We start from the raw sequence: 20,416 nt of genomic DNA, 5'->3' as shown, positions 1-20,416 counted from the left end.
GTAATACAACTTACTCAAAATGATTAAGTTGTGTGAAGCTTATACATGGTAACATTCAGATTTTTGAAAACTTGGGATTTTTTGAGGCAATGAAATTAGTTTGCTTACATTTTTAAAGCAAAGTCAATTTATTGCACTTTACAGTGCATGTTTTTCACTCTAAGAATTTGTGAATAAATATAGTTTTAATATCAACATCATAGTAGTAATTTATTCCATGCTGTCTGAGGATTTAGGCCTATAGTAAGCTAAAGAGAATTAGCCTGAGCACTGAACCCTGTGGTACTACACAACCCTGGAATGTGAATAAAATTATTTACATGAAGAAACTAGAATCTGTCAAACAATAAGAATAAAATCAATAAATGCTAGAAAAGCATAACTAATGATTCTGTAGAAAAGTTTCATTTTTTTTAGACTAATTCCTGAAATAAATGCAGTTTTTAACAATTCTCATGTACTTGATATGTTTTTCTGAAGTGTAAAGAAAAGACATTGCAACATTTTGGACATGCTTAAAGTCATTGAAAATAATTTATTTCTCATTCAGCTGTCTCACGTGACACAGCAACAGAATAAACTGCAGCTATAACATGGCCCCTTCTTTTTAAAGTTCACACATTTGTTTTTAACCAATACATTATTTACTCTTGCTCATTATATTCTGCTTTTGATATAATTTCTATGGTACTGGTACAATGTGCAATGCTGTATAAAAACAAAATAGATACTTAAACCCAACGGATACTTAGTTTTCTAGAAACCACCATGGAGAAGTGCTCTATTATTTATTCAGCTTCTCCTGCAGTCACCTTAAAGGGTCAAAGGAAAGGTTGAGGTTTTTAAGAGGCCTGAAAACACCATGTAGTCCAAGGAGGCCTTTTGGTTCATTACAAAAAAAAAGGATCACCTCCTAATTTACACATTGATTAATATTAAAATTTAACTGAGTACTATTGTGACCTCTTTTAATGCTTCTTTCGTGGAACATCAACATAAAGGGAAACTTTCAAACTTGGAAGTGTTTGTGCACCCTACCAAGGTGATAAGCCCTTTGCTAACCCTGTAGTTGCATGAAATAAAAAAAAAAATCCAAAATGTTCTATTGAACTTTGTGTAGCTCCAATAACAGTTCATTGGGTTCTTCATATATTAAGAACTGGCTGCACAGAATTTAATTTCAGTAACATGATCTAGTAAGGTCAAAAGTGGAAAACATATGGAGTTAGAAGCAGTGTATGTTTAATTATATTACAAATTTGCAGCTGCTTAAGACTAACTGAGGCTGTTCAACAGAACTAAACAACTTCAGTTAGCATTAGCAGCTAACAGTGTGAGTTATTAATGTTAGCGGCGAATTTTTACAAATGAGGCAAAATTGATAAAAGAAAAATCTTGCTTGATCAGAATTAATTTTTTTGTGATATTGGTCAACAAGGACAAAGTGCAGTGTGAAAAAGGTTTAAGTTCTTTAGTTTGTCTCAGACTTTTGGGTCAGCAGGCCCAAAAGACTTTAGTTATCATTAGCAGCTAGCATAGTGTGCATTGTAATAAATATTAGCGCCAAGGTTTTACAGAAGATAAGAACTGGTGAAAATGAAAAAAGGCATTGCCTAAACAAATTGTCAGTTGTGACATAAGCAAGGACAAAGCGCTGTAATAAAAGGTTTAAATTTTTAGTTCATTAGGACAAAAGTACTTTAGTTCGAGTTAAGAAATGGTTCAGTTTGCATTGAAATAAACTTTAGAGCCAAATGTTTACAAGTAAAAATTGGCAAAACTTAAAAATATATGTTCTTCCTTCAACAAATCAGCTTTCGCTTGAGAATGTTATCAGCAAGGACAAAGTGCAAAATTAAAATGTTTATGTTCTTTAGTTCAGCAGACCCCTAAAAAACAAGAAAAATCATTTAGCATTAGCAGCTAGCACCGAGCGTGTTGCAAAATTAGTGCCAAATTTTACAAGTGAGAAAAGTTGGTGAAATTGAAATAAAAAATAATCAGTTTATCTTTATAAATGTGATGATGGTCACCAAGGACAAAGTGCAGTCGTAAGTAGGTTTAGGCCAGGTTCCTCAGTTCAGCAGGCCCAAAAAACCTAAATCAGCATTAGCAGCTAGCACAGGTGCATTGGGATTAATAACTTTGAAGAATTGGAGGAAAAAGGAAGATATGTCTGCCCTTCCTAAAATGTTCTACAGCAATAAAATAAAATTATTATTTTGGAATTTAGTACACTTTGAATCAGACTTGGGGAAATCAAAAGCACAAGATTCTGTGCAGACATTTTATGTTTCTAATGCCAAACAACGTCAAGTTGAAAATGGTAGAGGTGCATTTTGATTGAACCATAAAGTCTTCCTTTTTGTTGCTGATTTACTAAACCAATAAAAACCGTATGCGTGCCGTTAGTTTAAAACTCAGTAAGAGTTTAGAAATAATATATCACCTACTGAATTCCCTGTTTAAGTGTTTTCATGATGGTTTCATTTGTTGTATTTTTTTTTTCTTTTGTGATGCTGACATTTATTAAACAAAAAGTAGATAACTAAAGTAAGACTTTCAGGATTAAAAAAGTGTAAACTTTCACAAAATAGAAAACAGATACATTCAAACCATAAATTATAAACATGTAGTCATGCATTTGTTCACAGGGCTGCATACAGTTTAATCTTACATTTTATCTTACATATAAAATAAAGTTAGACATTTCTTGTGGTTCTTACTGTATATTTACATTATTTCTCATTAGTATTTGATGCATTAGAGTGTGGAGAGTCATGGAAGATGCTCCCAGAGTGAAGGTTAAAGTGTTTTAAGGACTACTTTAAAGAGTGTAGTATCTTCTTGTGCATGCGTGCACATCTACTAATGGGTTTTTGCTGAACTGGCGTAGTGCCTAAGGTTAACGTGGTAACTATGTTTCCTAAAAACAACCCTACTTAATGTAAATGACATTTAACTGATGTCACAAGCTGCCAAAATACAGTATTTGATTATATTTGTCGTGTTTACGCCAAACGACCTATGTCATCTGATACAGGTTTACCAGCCAACAAACATATGAGACACCATAAGCTACTTGTCATTGTCTGAGTGTTGTTGTAGGTGTGGTTCTTCATGGCAACAGTAATGTACTGCACTGACAGATTGGTGTGCGCCTGTGATGGTTGCTCATTGTAGGGTGGCCGGAGGTCTTTGTTTTGCGTGTGGTAATCTATGGAGGATGTCCAGTGTTGGGCATCTGTGGAGACCCTTGATAGGGTTGGGATGGCGACACCCATGCTCCGGCACTGGGAGGTCGACTGGGCTCTCCGCTGCCTGACTGGTCCAGCTCGGCGCTGTCACAGTCAGAATCATCACACAAGGCCCGGTTCTGAAGAGAAAAACAGTCACATGCAGGATATACGTGGAAAATGATATTCGGTAATTTTGAGTTTTTTTCTACAGTGGTGTGTGCACTTTTTGGCTAATTCTAATTCGAAACTTCCCAAATTATATGCTATCTTGTCTGGATTACACATAATCCCAGTTTATACGGATTAATTTAGCAAATTTGTTGTTGGGAGGGAACAACAGAAGCTAATTGAAGTGAACAGCTTTATATTTTCTCTCTGTGTAATAAGTGGAAACAAGTTTGATCTGAATGCAACTTGAAGCAAAATAGTGTCGCCTCATGCTGAATCACTGACTTCTGAATCCAGATTTTAAAGTCACAATGACTCATCCACTATGTTAAAATATTCTCCTGAGAGTAATTGCAAAAACTCTCTAGGTTGGTGGAGTAGATATTGTTGTTTGTATGCTGAAAATAAAATAAAAAAGCTCAATTATGTACTTAAGTTTAAAAAAGGAACTTGCAATAGAGCAAATAAAGTAAACCATCACAAATTTTACCTTGTAATCCCAGTTAAACCTACATAAAATTTATTTGAAAATTAATCAAGTCAAATCATTGCTGTTCTCTTCTGTTAAAATATACAGTATATCACGATGCAGTAATTCAAATATCACGTACCGCTACTTTCAAGTACATCTGTGCTACAGATGTAAAGTTTCCAGTTCAAGTTATTTCAATGTTAGAATCAGACTAAGTCATCTTAATGTGCAAAAGAAACAGACGTACATTTTGCTGCATTATGACCATTTCAGGAGTTTTATTTGGTCCAATAAATAATATTCTTTCTCCTAAACCAAGCCAGTGTAGATCTGTTCATAGGTTCATGAATGTAGATGGGAGTTTTGATTGTGTATTTTGCAAACAGTTTTTTTTTTTTTGGCATTCTTACTTATAAGATCTTTAAAGCATGGGACACTGTTTTGTAACTTAATCTTGTTTTAAGCTTCTCCAAAACCTTCACCACAACCAAATATCTGCTATTTTTTTAGTTTTTCTAGTTGGTTGCACTGGATATTTTGTGAAGAATACATATATATAATTTACTCTTTTCAACGTCTTTATATGTAAATTATTTGTGACTTTTTTTGTTGGTCTGTCATATAAAACAAAATAAAGTTTAGTTGTTGTTTTTTTGCTGTAACACAAAGTAACAGGTGCCAGTGAGATTCTTACATCTAATTTTAGCAACATATCGTTTTTTTCTTTGTTTTTTTTAGCTAGTCGTGTTGCTCTTTTCTCTTTTCTGAAAGAACAATAACTGACACATGCAAACCTCTGTGGAGTTTCCTTTACCTCATTAGGATTCTGCCCGGTGTCCAGCTGAGCTTTGCTCTGGCCCGGAGCGCCATCCCTCTCCGACAGGCCGTCAGACGCCTGTGCAGGATCGGTGTTGTCTGCCGGGATCTCTGACCCCTGGGAGAGGAGGTCATCGCTGCGGTCATCCAACCTGTCGTCCGTGTTCGTGCTGACGACGTCGGGCGTGCCGCTGTGAGAGTGGTCAGTGGTGTGGCCCTCCTCGCCGTCTGACACCGAGAGGTTTTCTGAGCTGAATGTGGAAACCGACTGGCACTTGGTGATGCTGGTCGGACGGCTAGAGAAACAAATAAAAAAATAAAAAATCCTAAGATTTAATAAATTCCTGTTTCTGAAAACCTAACAATATGACAATCTGTCTGAAGAAACATTACTAAATTGTTGTCTCTGGATAAAATGAGTACGTCCTGAAAAAATAATGTTGAACATCCTTTCGCACTGATGTAATTTAGCAGTATAAGGTTTCTTTGATTTTATTGATAAAATAATATCCAGGCATACAACTATTTATTTTTTCGTGACCCTCTAGAGTCCAGAGGGCCTCATAAGAAGCTACGGCAGGTCGGATTTGGCCTACAGGCCTTGAGTTTGACACGTGCTGAAAATGAATGAAACAAACAAATAAATAAATAAAAACCTGGGAAAATTATTCTTATTTCTATTAATAAATCTGTAACTTGTCAGAGATGGAGATTGGCTTGAGGGATTTTTCCAGTGACGAAGGACAGCAAGTTACTCACCGTCTCCGTGGCAACTCGACCTCACTGTCAACTTCACCCTCCTCCTCTTCGGATGACACCCCACGCCTCTGTAGGGAAAAATAGAAAAATGTACAAATCAGAAAACGCTCAGAAGGTATTCGGTGCTGTAAAAAATTAACAGTAATAATTTGGTTTATTTAGCCTGTCATAGAGAACTAACTAAATATTTATCTTCCAATTTTATTTCCAAATTAAACATTTAGTTTTCAAACTAAATATTGAGGTTGCTAGCTAAATATTAACCTAGTCACTAACAGCTCCAAATTGTATATTTATTTGATAACTAAATATTTAGTTTGCAAACTAAATACTTAGCTCCAAATTAAATAGTGTAACTCTGACATTTATGAATGTATAAACATGATGAAAACATGACTTTGAAATTTGAACACCAAATTTTTTTTAAATGAAATTATTAGGCCTGTGACAATAACAAATGTTTCTGGACGATAAATTGTCCCAGAAGTTATTGCGATAAATGATAATATTGTTGTTTTGAGATAATTTTCAAGTAACATAATGGTGATGATGTAATAATAATGCAAGAACACATTCTCAAAGGTCAATCAACTTTAAACTCTAATGAATATTTGACTTTGGCACTGGAAGAGATTCTAAATATTCAAAATAAATACACAAAACAACAGAAACAACAAATAAAATCAATTATGAAGTCAAAATAGTCAAAGAAAGGGCTGAAGTCTTTTTTCATCCTACTTTTGGTGAAAAGAGAAAAATGATAAATAATGCAAATAGAAATGATTGAGTTTGTCTTAATTTATCATGGGACTAATTTATTTATTGCTTATTGTGACCTAGAAATTATTGCTGTTTATTCTTACTTCACAAACAGCATCCCATAAGAGGCCTGTTGAGGAACCTGAGCATTTAGTCAGACCTCTACCTGCTTGCGTGTGATAGCTGCCCTGTACAAAATGGCTGAAGGTGTCAGGTGCTGAGTCCCGATCCCCCCGGAAGCCCCTCGAGGTATCCTCACGGCGCTGGCTCCTTCATCCTTGTCGTCGCCGTCATGAGGAAGACGAGGAGATCCCAGTGATCCTCTTCCAGCTGCCCCTCTCCCACATGGCGAATCTGGGCTGCTGGAGAACGGGAACGAGGCGGCGTCCTCGCTTGGAGTGTCGCTGCGTGGAGGCGTTTCTGTGAGGTCATCCAGACCCCCAACCCCGCCCTCTGATCCCCCTAACCCAGCCGAGGCGCTGAGGCTGCCCCCTCTCTCTAGTCCGCTGGCTGAGGGCTCCCTTTTCCTCTGGCCCTCCGCCTCCAGCGTGGTGCAGATGAGGTCTGGGCTGGAGGAGGACAGATGTCTGTGCTGCTGCTCGTGGCTGAGACCCCGCAGGGCCGCTGCCGGCTCCAGGAGTTGCTTGGAGTTATTGGTGGTGGCGTTGTTAGCCTGCGCTGACGTCTCCCTGTTGGAGGATGACTGGTTTGCTTTGAGACCAGCTAGGTCCCCGCTGCTGCCCTTACCGGGCTTGCGATGGCGGGTTTTTACTCTCCGACACCGGCTGGGAGAAGTGGAACCCCTGTTGGGGCAGGCGGGGATCGTGACTTGCATCACAGAGGAATCCATTTTGGGAAGGATTACCTCAGACTTCAGGATGTCTGGCCTAAAAAGGGGAAAGAGAATCGTCAGCAGTTTCCCTCTTTCAGCCACATGAATATTTATTCATTTCAAAATAGGGCTGGACGATATGGCTGGAAAGTATCATGATATAAGCATTTCATATCAGTCGATATCGATTACTATTGATTAGTTTTTTAGATGAATCTCAGAAATTTTCTAGAAAAAAAAATTGAGTTTGAAAAGTCAAAAATTTGCTAGAAAAAAAGGAAATTTTGAGATTAATACCAGAATGTTTCTAGCAAAAATAAAAAAAATTCCTCGAAGAAACTCCTTCAAATCGTCACATCATTCCTGGTTCTGCCTACATCCCCCAGAATGCTTTGCGGTTCTGGACCTGAATCTGAATTACTGAAACTTTTATCAGTCACATTATCTATTGACAATGATCATGTGTCTATTGTGATATACTGTATATTGTTATTGATTTATTGTCCAGCCCTATTTCAGAATTACTCTGTTGTCAAATGCAGGCAGGAGCAGAGAAACTTCGTACCTCTTTCCGGAGGGCAGTTTCTGTGGGACGTTTCTTTTTTTGATGAGCTTGTCCATGGAGTTGGAAGAGCTGCTCTGTCTTGAGCTGTGGTGCTTGAACAAACCCGGATACTTTTTATCCAAAGACTGCTCTCTCCTGAAAGGAAATGATCAATTCAAACCAAAATACCCGAGGCATATTATTTTTTAACATCACTGGTATTTAAACAGCTTATTTATACCTTTGCAACTCTTTCTCTTTAAGCTCCAGCTGCAGCATCACAGCACTGAGCTCCATGTAAAGGTTATTGGCCCTCTCTAGTTTCCTCTCATAGTGTTCACGAATGTCCAAAGCATGCCTGAAAAAAAGAAAGAAGTGGTTCTTGTCATTGTGAATCTACATGAGAGAATCCAGACCCTCTTCAACAGACGTGCACTCAAGGCACTTACACCATCTGCAGGGACAGACAAAGGAAGGGCATCAAAAAGTGGGATCGGAGGAAAATGGCTTCATGCAAAAAATATCCACTCCCTTGATTATTTTTTTCACAACTTGTCAAGTTACAATCCTAAAATGCATTTTATTTTTTTTTACAAATAAAAATCTAAAAAAGGGTAACATGTTTTTTTTAAAATCAGGTCCTCAGGAAAAATATTTTCTAGACAATTTTTTCAATAAAACATATTAAATGAATACTTATTGTAGGTAATGTAATACAAATGTATGTTAGAACAGCACTTCCATTAATAATTTGTTTTGACAGTGAAGTCACTACCTCCAAAAGGCTGAGTGAGCTCAGCAGATAGAAAACGACTTTAGAACAACAAAGCTTTCTACAAGAAAAGCTCTTCTTCTTCTTTTTCTTCTTCTTCACAACTTTGTTCATTAATATTGTCTAACAAACATTTGAGACTTTCACAAAACAGCTGGAATGATACTGAGATTACATTGCACACAGATGGATGCTATTTATTAAGTGAGGCACTTGTTCAGATGTCTGATTGCTCTTGATTTTATACCTCAAAGGTACAATAATAAAGAGGGATGGATACACTTGCATAATTCACTTTTTTGATTGTTTAAAAAAAGAAATAAAACCATATTTCCGTTTTTCTTTCACTTTAGGGCTGAAACAATTAATTGGATTAATTGTGATGAATCGATTATTGAAATAATCATCAACTAATTTAGTAATCAATGAATCATTAACTGGAATATGTAGACTAAAAAAAAGGTCATTTGCTGAAAGAAATAACATACTCAGAGCAGTAATTTTGGAGTAAAAATAAAAAAATCAATAAACTTTGTCTGTAAATATGTTCTATCCAGAACTCCTTCAGTGCCATAGCTTTAGTTTCACCTGATTCAAATTCTTTTAAAAAATCAAATAAAATCTCCTATTAAACACCTTCTGTGTTATTAATCAGTTAATCCAAAAAATAATTAAGAGATTAGCCCAACTCTGCATTGATGTTTAGTCACGCAGAAAGGACTGAGCTTTTCACATGTTGAGGTTTGATGCATTTTTAGCTGCAGATGGAAAAGAATGCTTTGTTATTGCATTTTAGGCAATAAAGTGCATATTTTCTTATTTAATAAAGGAATTGATTAGAATTTTGATGTAGTTCTAATACTTCATAAAAAAGGTTTAAGTGGTTAAATTATTTCTTTTTCATCTGATTAATCGTCAGAATAATCAAATTACTAAAATAATAATTCGTTGCAGGTCTACTTTATAACCATGCACTACCTTCAGGTTATCTATCCTGTAAGTCTGAAGTTTGCAGGCATAACGTAACAAAGGGTGAAAAAGTTCACAGAACTGTACACTTAAGTATATATTTTGGAAGAGTGTGAGCTCTTAAGATAAAATCTATGAATATACATGAGACAAACAAACCTGAGCTCCTCCCTGCGGCGGTTAATCAGTTCCTCGTCGAGCCGATGAAGACAAGTGCCCTCGGATTTAATCTTCTCAAAGTGCTGTTTCACCTCCTCTCTCCATTCAGCCTGATGAGAGCACATTTCTGTTCACCAACTCTGCACAGCTCACACTGCCTCTCTTGTGTGGCATTTCATTTAACTGATTACTTTTGAGCCTGTGTGTGCGTGTGTGTCTGCTTGTGTACATCAATATACAGGGGTATGTACAAATTATTGAGTATTTGTAGTCGACCAAAACAATAAACTGTTCAATTGAAACATTAAAAGCCCAAAATTGATATGACATACATCCTTATAATCAGTCTGAGTAAACTTTTGTCTGGAGAAGTACATAAATGCATACTAAAATCAATACAAAGCAGATAATAAAAATGAAAGCAGTCATACCTGAGACTTAAAGTATGTTTCTTGTGGGGTGGAGAGTACATCAGCTGAGGCTATATCCAGATGAAGGAGGATCTGTCGGAAAGAGGGCCTATTTCTGGGCTTACAGGTCCTGCATACCCAAAACAGGAAACACAGCTGTGTACACGGCCCATGCACAGTAAAATCAATAAAGTCCTCAAAACTGCACACTAACACCTCCCTGTGCAGCCACTCTCAGAGACTGGCTCCACAGCCCTCATCATTAAAATCATCTGCACTGCTATTCATATCCAGGCTGTGCTCACCAGCACTGTCTGAGGAGGATCTTGAAGCCGTCAGGGCAGCTCTCAGGGACAGGCAGCTGCAGGCTGTTGTTTCCCACGCCCCAGATGATGGCAGAAGAGTCGACATCTTTGTAGGGAATCTCCCCAGTTAGCATCTCCCAAAGCACCACTCCAAAGGACCTTTAAGTTGAACCGAGATATAGGTGTTGTCACAGAAAGCACAAGACAGTTTAGGTAGCGGGAGTTAAAAAAAATCAAGCTTGTCTGCCTTCTGCCTGTGGACCTGCTGTCATCTACACAAATACTCTGCTCCATCAGAACCACCCAATCAATGCTCATGTACATGCTGCTCGCACCCTCCGTCTTACTCTCTGCTATGCTACAGCAGAGTCTGCCATGGTTGCTCAGGCTAGTTAGCATGGCCACTGATGAAACAATTTTCCTTTCTCCACCATTAGTATATTGAGCAGCATGTACACAAGCTTTACTGACATCACTAAGGTCCTCCTCCTGGCTCCTGGCCCTAACTACAGCGTTACATTGCTGCACTAAATAATAATAATAAAAAAGAACAAGTAAAAAGTTCACCATTCGTACCAAATATCCACTTTTTCTGACACTGGTTCGTTCCGAATGACTTCAGGAGCCATCCAGGCTACAGTGCCGGCAAATGACATCTTGGTGCTCTTGTCGCTGAGCTCCTTCGAGGTGCCAAAGTCAGAAATCTTCACCATGTCATCATGTGTGATCAGCATGCTGAAAAAGACATGAAATCAATCAGTTGTGAAACGTTCTCCCGAAAAGACATTTTCTTCAGGCTGATGGATCCCAGTCTTACTTTGGAGATTTGAGGTCTCGGTGGATGATTTTGTGGAGGTGTAAGTAGTTCATGCCGCCTGCGATGCCCATGGACCAGTCAACCAGGAGGGAGGGGGTGATTTTACGGCCTGCTCTCAGCACCTCATACAGCTGGCCTTGAGCGCAGTACTCCATCAGGATACAATAACACGGAGCCTGGGTGCACACACCTCTGGAAGGAAGAAGGTCATTCAGACAGTAAAGAAAAGGGAAGAACAATCAGGGGGAGATGACTGAAAGGTTGTCACAGTGACAGCTTCCTCACTTGAAAGTGATGATATTTGGGTGCTTGAGTTTGCGCAGGTGTTTGATCTCGGTCTCTTTGATGTCCCGCACTTTCTTTACAGCCACTTCTTCTCCGTGCAGCTTCCCAAGGAAGACGGCCCCCTGCGCCCCGCTGCCCACCCACTGCAGGTCAGAAATTTCCTCAAAAGGAATCTCCCAGGACTCTAAACATCAACCAGCGAAAAAGCAAACTCAGAATTAAACATGAAACTGTATAATGCTCTACAGAATATCGGTATTTAGAGGCATTTTTGTGGTAATTACTGGTAGTTCATTAGAAAATAAGTCATACAACTAGAGTTTTTTCAGATTTTATCACTATACACCCTCAAATCTAATCACATTTTATTGGTAATTTATGTTACAGATCAATGCAAAATTGCCAAGACTTACGAGGTTCAAGGTGTAACATTATTTTGAAAATAATGTGTCTTTAACATCCTTTTTTTTGTTATCGCTAAATAAATTGCAGTGCATCTTAAGGTTATTTTAATTATATTAAATCCCAATAAATGCACCTATTCTGTCAGTAGTTTGTTAGAGAGCATTAGTAAACAAATAGTATCCTGAAGACCATTGAAACCACTAGATAAGTGATCCACAAATTTAAAAAGTATGGCAAGCAGAGTTCATAGAGATGCAGAGAATCTGTTGAGAGGACAAGGATTATTTATCCACTCAAAAAAATATGGGCTTTATCAGAGAGTGGTTAAAAGAAAGTCATTTTAAAAAGAAAAATACATAAAATGCTCCACTTACAAGAAGTTCCATGTAAATCACGTGGGAACAGATTAGATAATACCTAAATTGAGGTGTCTGGTTTACATGCAAAACACTTAACTATATGAAATTAACACAGGAGATCGCCCTTAACACACCATCCCCATGGTGACACATGGTGTGATCATGCTGCATCACATCAAACATATAGCAAGAGCTACAATGAAGTGGTTTATATCAAGACATATTCACGTGTCAGAATGACTTAGTCGATGTCCAGATTGAAATTCAATTGAGAATTTGTACTTTGCAAAGTACATTTGTACATTTGGCTCCACCAGATGTACAAATCTGGTGGAGCCAAAACCTAAAAGGCTACAGCTGTGACTGCAGTGAAAGGTGCTTATGTAAGATAATGGCTCAGGCTGGCTCTATATATACAGTACCTCACTATTTTTGAGAGTTTTTCTTTTTTTAGAAAATTTTGAAAACCGCGCTTCATGTTCCTCTCACTTTACAATAATGTACTTCCTGTCTGATACAATCCCAGTAAGCTACAGTAAAAATGGAAGCAAATTGACAAAATGTGAAAAGGGGTCTGAACCCTTTTGCAAAGTACTGATAGATAAGATAAGCTTGCCAGCATGTAGAAAGTGGAGGGTGTTAGCAAATACCAGGCCTGTGTTTGTACCTAAATGGCTCAGAAGGACAATCACCATCACAAGATTCAACTTCAATGGTCAAACAAGAGGCTCATCAGCACTTTATCGAGCAAACCATTGCATTCGCGTCCATAGATAAGAAAAACACAGAGGAAAGAAACTCAACAATTCACTCATAGTTTAATCTGTCTGTCATCTGTCAAACTGACATTGCCTAAATGGCTGTGAAGGCTTGGTCGCTAAAGACAGACAAGCCTGGGAGAGTAAAAGAGACACACAAATCAATTCTTCATGATGTCCACTGAAGGGTTGAGATCTCTTGGGAGCAGCAGCTGTGGAGGATGATGATGCACAGGATGCCCTCCCCCAACCCCATCCGTTTCCCTCTCTCCACCTGACCAGCTGTGACGTTCACTGAACTGGGCTGATGGAAAACACAGACACGCTGCCAGATGGACGAGGTAACATTCAGTAAGCACCGAAAGTAATGAGTAATGTTAGTTTTCTAATACAATGAATATAATAAAGTGGTGTTCTAATTATAGCTTCAGATTCAGTGGCTTGGATTTATCTTCTTCTGCCACATTTTGCTTCAGGGCTTCAGACGTTTTGCAATACAACAATACAGTAACAGCAGTGGTAAATTTTAAAAATATATCAAATACTTGAATGTAAAAACAGTAACTAGTCTTGTTGCTTAATTTAATTGTGTGAGTTCCAGCTCAATTAAATGACAACTGCTAACAATCTTTATGTTCATCTACAGAGGTGGAGATTTAAATTGTGTACTTTATTTATTCCTTCTACACATTACAAGTTCAATTTCAGAGTGATGAATAAGTGCACACGGATACATCAAATTTGGACTTTACTGAGTTTTACGCCACATTTTTAAGGTCTAGCAAATCAGATGCAAATCAGATCGGTTAAAAAATCCTACCTAAGAGCTTTGAAAAGATATTTGCTACCTTAGAGATTTCTTCTGTTTTTACTTTAGGTCATAATTTAATATTTCATATAATCAAATAAATTTTTATACCAGACAAGTATGACTGAATTAAATGTAAAAAGCCCCTTTCAAATCATGGCTTAATTTATTAAAGAGGGAAAAAAGTCAGTATAAAGCAGTAATTGCTCCCTAAACTTAATGATGGTTGATAACAGTTTCTGATAACCATCAGGGAGTCGTTTACGTCGCTGGTGAGGAACTCTGGCCTCCGCTTCAACTGTTTTTTATGCATGAATGGCTGCTTAAAGTAATGGGTCCAGACTTTGAGTAGGTCATACATTTCTGAGCCAAAGGGCGGTGGATTTGCTTTGGATCATTGTATTGTTACAGAACCTATAATTATAAAGTCACAAACTGATAGACAGACTTCATAATTTACAGCTAAAGAGTAAAATTCATCGTTTCATAGCGAGTTGTCCTGGTCCTGGAGTAGTATAGTAGCCCCAGAGCATCACACTGCCACTGCCCTGTTTGACTGTCAGTATAATGATCTTTGTCTGAAATGTTTTGTTAAGTTTGGAAACAATTTTCACTTTTTCTAATTCAGCTAGCACAATCAAGACTTTTTGTTGTAAATGTAACCAGTTTGGAACTCTCCTATGGACGATATTTTTTCCCCTTTTATTTCTAGATGTTAGCATGAACTCTGCCCTTAACTGAAAAAACACCTGCGGTGTTTTAGATGTTGTCCGGGTTCTTTCTGATCTCCTAGATGAGTCATTCATGAGTTATTTTGGTAGGCCGGCCACACCTGGGAAGGTTCACTGCTGGTCCATATTTTCTCCATGTGAGGATAATGACTCTCACTGTGGTTCGCTGAAGTGCCAAAGTCTTAAAAATGACTTTGTAGATCTTTTTTCACTGATAGATATCAGTTTGTTGTTGAATTATTTAAGGTAGAGCTGCTTGATTGTGACAGATTTGTCCTATTTTAAGGATTTCTTATATTTTTAGATTCGGCAGCAATCAGGTTTGTGTGGAGAGAGCGAAATTGAACTGAAGAATTTGAACAATCGCAGTTAATTCATGAAAACAAAAAAATTCATGCCACTTTTTGACTGTTTGTAGGATCTCTACAAGAGTTAGGCTTGAACAGAGGTTTTTTCCTGAATTCCTTCACAATATTGAGTTTCGGTGTTTCTTTATGTGAAGGCTCTCCTTTTGCTAATTTGAAATGTCATTAAACTCTAAAGTAATCCGGAATCAGTCAGTACTTTAGGTATTGGCTAATGTGTTTAACCTTGACCTATCTTTTCATTCATTTGAATGATTATGCGTTTATAAAAGAATGTAAAACCACCAGTCATGGAAGCATTTTGTCTAAATGTATATTTTTCCTACATTCTCCCTCGCTGTAGACCACTTCCTGCTTTTGGACCAGTTTCCGGTCCTCTTAGCATTCACACATTCAAATTGTGCCAGAGTGAAACTCAGTTGAAGTTTTTAGGCAGACCAGAGTTCGCTTTTTTGGTCTGTATCAGAGTTCGATTGCACATTCGTGCCCCACTCTTTCCAGGTAAACAAAATGCCTACGTTGATTAAAGCGGACTATCAAGGGCTGGTGTGAATGCACCTTAGATTTTTTAGTTTTTGTTGGTTTTACTTAGCTAAATAAATCTCATATGGATTAATAATAAATTTTGTGTTTGATTACCCTAATTTTCAGGGGCAAATGATTTATCTATTAGTCCTTCCACTTTGGTTGAGATGTAATCATTTTAGAGATTATGGAAAATATGTCTACTCCTGAGAAATATACACTATGTATAAATTAGCCATGTCCAAAGGCAAGAAAATTATTCAGACTTCAGATTGATCTTTGGATAATGAGAGTTATTGATATAGTTTGTTGTAGCTTCCTCATCCTACAGCTGAATTTAATGCACAGCACAATAAAATAAAGTCTAATAACAAACAAGGAGGCTGACAGAGAACAAGGGTGTCGTACCTTCCTGGTTATGTTTGTGTTCAGTGGAGTAGGCTTTTCCAATCATGGTCCAGACTGGTTTCAAGCAGCCAAATAGTCCCTCCAAAAATCCTCCACTGCCTGACTGGAGCCTATTGTTCTCCGACTGGCTCCGAACAGCTCCAGCCTCCGGACTGTGGTCCGCCTCGGCCCCGCCGCTGCCGCCACACTGGCAGGCCTCATGTTCATGGAGTTTTAGCACGCTGTTGTCAAAGTGGGCTGTGCATCCATCGCTGGGGCTCGGGCTGCTGCCGCCTGGCGCCCCATGCACGGTGGGTTCAATGGACAGTACGTTACGAAGCACACACTGTGTGGGGGTCAGGTCCGTTTCGGGGGTACAGGCAGGGGTGTCTCCATCGAGTCTCCGATAGGGGGGTTCTGAGATTGGGGTGCTGAAGCCTGACAGGGAAGGGGAAGGGGCGCGGGGCTCATGGATACAGGTCCCACTCATCAGGGGTTTCCCCACACTGCAGGTTAGGGAGGATGGAGGAGCAAGAGGTGAGAAAAAAAGCCTAGAGGGGAAAAACAAATATATCAGAATGTGCTTTATGGCTTATCTAGTTGTTCCCTCCAGAAATATACTGTTCAAGATTACGACAATATCTATCCACTAGATGTTTTTTTTTTACCCACTGACAAATAACACTACTAGATAATGAAGTATGGATTTCCACTGCAGGATTTCATGAAGAATATGCTTTTTCTTAAAAAGTGCATTTAAAGAAAAAACAGCTCCTTCTGCTTGGTGTGTATTTGTCTTGCTGACATCACAAGAAGCACAAAATCTGAGCTTTTCAGCTGGCATGGTAAACATTTTGGCAGACAAACGACTTTTCACAGATTCTGAAATAGATTGTCCCGTATTTAAATTTTGTTTTAGTTGCAAGAGGTTCAACCTTACATGTTTGTGGCAGAATTTGACACTGATAACTCCCAATTCCCACGTTGAAGTCACAACAAAGTAAACTGTCTTCAAGACTAACTGGTACAAATCTCTTGTTTAGCTTATCTTTTTGGTATTAACCCCTCGACATGATCCCCTAAAAGATTACATTGTATGTGTTGAAATGTGGACAAAACATGAAATATGATTAAATAGGAAAGCAAAGCAAAACCTCTACATTCAGTGTACTTCTTTGAATAATTTCAGTACAGGTTCTATGGGCTAAATAAATCAAATTTTCAACATGTTTTTCTTTGCTAATTTAAAGATGACTGATTAACTTTAAGTAGCAATACAATAGACTTAAATTAACATCCAGTGTTTGAAATAAAAAGTCTGAGGCAGTTCTCAAGAAAATACTGTTTGGACTTGAAAAGTGTCTTAATTAACCAGATAAAGTATGTTTTTTGTTAACAACATGGAATGAAACGACTGCTAGAGCTCCACTGACAATGACGTCTGTCCTACTCCTGTCGGATTCTCTCTGCAAACACTTACACATATTTCACTATTTCCAAATATTTTCCAACAAAAAAACATAAATTACAAATAAAAAAAATGTATCCATTGCATCGCATCTTGTGATGTAATATGGAAGCTTGTTAGTGGAAAGGTAAATAAAATTTTGACAAAACAAACATTTACAACTAAATTAAAAAACAAAACAGAAAAATCTGGGCATCCCACCACGTTACACAAGTGAGACACTACATATAAAGTAACTTACAAAGCTGTCCGGTGCTGAATTGACTGCCTTTACCACTACACATATCTGTTGAAGCTGACACTAACTTTTCTTCCTGAAAACATTAAATTATTGACCTGAGCACAACCAAATTTTGACAGAATAAACAAAACATGTGGCCAAGTTTATGAATGAAACACATCTTAATTGTTCATTTTTAGCAGTAAATTTGCAGAATGAGGAATTTCACTAAAATGTGGGAAAACAACAAGAAAAACTAAATGTTTGTAATCAGAACAGCTCTTATTAGTTGTCTCTGGTGAGATGTCACTATGCGCATGTGCATATAGAAATTTATTTTTTAGAATGTTTGTTTTAAATTGAACTACAAAAAATATAGCTAAACATATACAAAACATCCATGAAATGATAATGTAAAGGTAACAAACTATATCTAAAGTGAGTTATTGAAATGTTGAAATGACCAGAGCTGGAAAAAACTGGAATCCTCACTATGAGTCTCTTGTAAAATTTCACCGACTTTACTTCCCTAAATCATTCACCATAAAAAAAAGTATTCACAACTGTTTAACTTTTCACATTTTGTCAGATTATAACCTTAGTGTTCTGTGTATTGGGCTGCAAGAAGGTCCTGGGTTCGAGTCCCGGCCCGGGGTCTTTCTGCATGGAGTCTGCATGTTCTCCCTGTGCATGCGTGGGTTCTCTCTGGGTTCTCCGGCTTCCTCCCACAGTCCACAAACATGACTGTCAGGTTAATTGGTCTCTCTAAATTCTCCCTAGGTGTGTGTGCAAGGTTGCTTGTCCTGTCTGTTTCTGTGTTGCCCTGCGACAGACTGGCAACCTGTCTAGGGTGTACCCCGCCTCTCGCCCGAAACATTAGCTGGAGATGGGCACCAGCACCTCCTGACCCACAAAATAAAGTGTGTGACTGTGAAGGAAGAAAATGGGTGGTGTGTAAATCCATCATCCGAAAATGGAGCCTGGGTTGGCAACTGCAAGCCAACCCAGACATGACCATCTACTAAAACAAGCTCCCATAGGGCTCATGGTAACTCTGAAGGAGCTGGAGAGATCCATAGCTCAGGTGGAGAATCTACTGAATACCTATTGATTGCGTCTTTATGAAAGAGTGGCAGGTTGCTTTTGTGTGTGTGTGTGTGTGTGTGTGTGTGTGTGTGTGTGTGTGTGTGTGTGTGTGTGTGTGTGTTATTGAAAAGAAAGAGTCTGAAAACACCATTACCTTGTAGAAACAAGGTGTTGGTAGCATCATGCTGTGTGATGCAACAGACAATGACCCAATTCATACAGCTGGAGCTGAAACTGAACAGTTCAGATGTGTTAGAAAGGGTCAAGTCCAGACTTAACTTCATTTTGGAAGCTGTGGCAAAACAAAAAACAAAAAAACCCCAAAACGGTCCATTGCATCAAATCCACATAAAACCATTAAAGTGTGTGGTTGTAGCATGGAAAAACACGTGAAATGTTTTAAAGGCATAGTCACTTCTTTAAGGCAATGTAGCGAATCCTCATGTCTGTCTGTGAATGGGAAACCAGGACGGCCCAGAGGAGTCATCGCCAGAGGAAATGGGCTTTATGAATGAACCCACCAGTGGACGTGGAGGTTCTTACACTCTTCAACAGACCTGCTGGTCCCCTCCCCTTTCAAACTGCATCAATGTGTGACAGCCACGACCAAGAGCAATGCACCCCAGTGAAGACCCATTGTGTGCGCCGGAGAATTGCATAACCACCACGGTGCGTATGTATGAGCCGTGCATTGGCGGGGAAAGGCATGTGTGAGAGCGAAAGCACATGTAGCAGAAAGCACATACCGTCCACCAGCTCGGCGCCTTGTGCTGCACCACTGCATGAGAGTGAAATGAGAACGCGAAAACAAATGTATCGGGTAATAAACATCCAACGGGCCTGTGCGAGGCAGGAGTACACACGCACCCACACGCGCACGCACGCACTCACGCAGGAAGATCAATCTTTAAATAACCGAGGATGTGATGATGACACTCAACAGCATCATAGCCGACGTGCATGAATTGCGAGCCTACTATGGTCCATGCCAAGTGAGACTGCCGCAGCGACTGTATACGCGGACCCAGCGTTGGCACCAACACTCTCCATATATTTCGCAATGTGCGCTTTCTGTGTGCACAAGTATGATGTTTGTAGCCCTCATCGACGATCATTCGCTTCTTGGAGGCATCAGTTCTGTTGGTGCAGTGTGAGCGGCGTGAAGCCACCGCACCGCTTAAAACCTGCCTAAACCGTCCCCGTGATGCCGACTACTCATTCAATCGGCATTTAACCGGATGGCATGACATTCCCATACCTTTCTTGCCTTGGTTGATGTCGCGTTGTCAAGTGAGAGGGTGGGCTCGGCTTTGTATTTGTCCGCCTCAGTGAGCTGGTTGTTGTTTTCCTCCGTTCCAGGCAAGCCTCTCCGGTTCCCAGCGACTATTTTCCACGAGTTGTTCCACGTTACTGGGATGGATCCCAGCGGGTAAACGGTGTTATCAATAACCGGGGACCCATGCAACGTGAGGCGCGCTGGGTTTTTTAGAGGGGAGGCGGGAGTGGGGAGGGAGCTGTCTCTTTCCCAGTGCTGAATTGACGTCACGGAAGTTAGAGCTGCGCCACAAGGGGGCGTCGGGAGCCAAAACACAGAAGACTATACAGGGATTTATTTTTCTTTTATTTCAATCGCAAAATGTGACAAATAGTCAGCATTCCCTCCATTGATTTTTATCCTTGAGCTTCAGCTGATGGTTTGAGGTTAGGAGCATGCGCACTGACGCGCCTGCCGCTTTTGCAGCTGCTGATGTGCCATCCAGCAAGACAACACTTTAAACTCCCTGCCGGCCACAGAGATGCTGGTGCTCCACCAACTATAGTTTCTGCCTCCATCGATGAAGAAGAAAACTGCATCATTAGCTCCATGTAAATAAGATGGACAAATACTTGAGATGTGGATAACCTTATGACCCTTTACAATGTCACAAAATAATAATAATAATAATAATAATAATAATAATAATAATAATCTATAAAAGAAGACAGTGATTCGACTCA

At 39.1% G+C, this 20,416-nt stretch overlaps 1 protein-coding gene across 2 annotated transcripts; it reads right to left on the bottom strand.

Annotated features, from left to right (window-relative positions):
* Positions 1–503: 503 nt before the first annotated feature.
* map3k12 (mitogen-activated protein kinase kinase kinase 12) lies at positions 504–19,969 on the bottom strand. Of its 2 annotated transcripts, none has more exons than XM_028014102.1 (14): positions 19,677–19,969; positions 15,666–16,195; positions 11,307–11,490; positions 11,022–11,213; positions 10,781–10,939; positions 10,205–10,363; positions 9,921–10,029; positions 9,490–9,599; positions 7,831–7,947; positions 7,611–7,745; positions 6,380–7,100; positions 5,455–5,522; positions 4,694–4,991; positions 504–3,376 (listed from the first exon to the last, which is right to left on the bottom strand). In XM_028014102.1, exons 2-14 carry the CDS (start codon positions 16,132–16,134, stop codon positions 3,218–3,220), a joined length of 2,880 nt encoding a protein of 959 aa, XP_027869903.1. In that variant the 5' UTR covers positions 16,135–16,195; positions 19,677–19,969; the 3' UTR covers positions 504–3,217. The 2 variants fall into 2 exon arrangements, with proteins under 2 accessions (XP_027869903.1, XP_027869911.1); XM_028014110.1 differs by having other exon boundaries at positions 15,666–16,150.
* Between the last annotated feature and the right edge of the window lie 447 nt (positions 19,970–20,416).

Source organism: Xiphophorus couchianus, chromosome 1, assembly GCF_001444195.1.
Source record: "Xiphophorus couchianus chromosome 1, X_couchianus-1.0, whole genome shotgun sequence".
In the NCBI taxonomy this organism is placed as follows: domain Eukaryota; kingdom Metazoa; phylum Chordata; class Actinopteri; order Cyprinodontiformes; family Poeciliidae; genus Xiphophorus; species Xiphophorus couchianus.
This window is presented reverse-complemented; position numbering and strand designations above follow the sequence as displayed.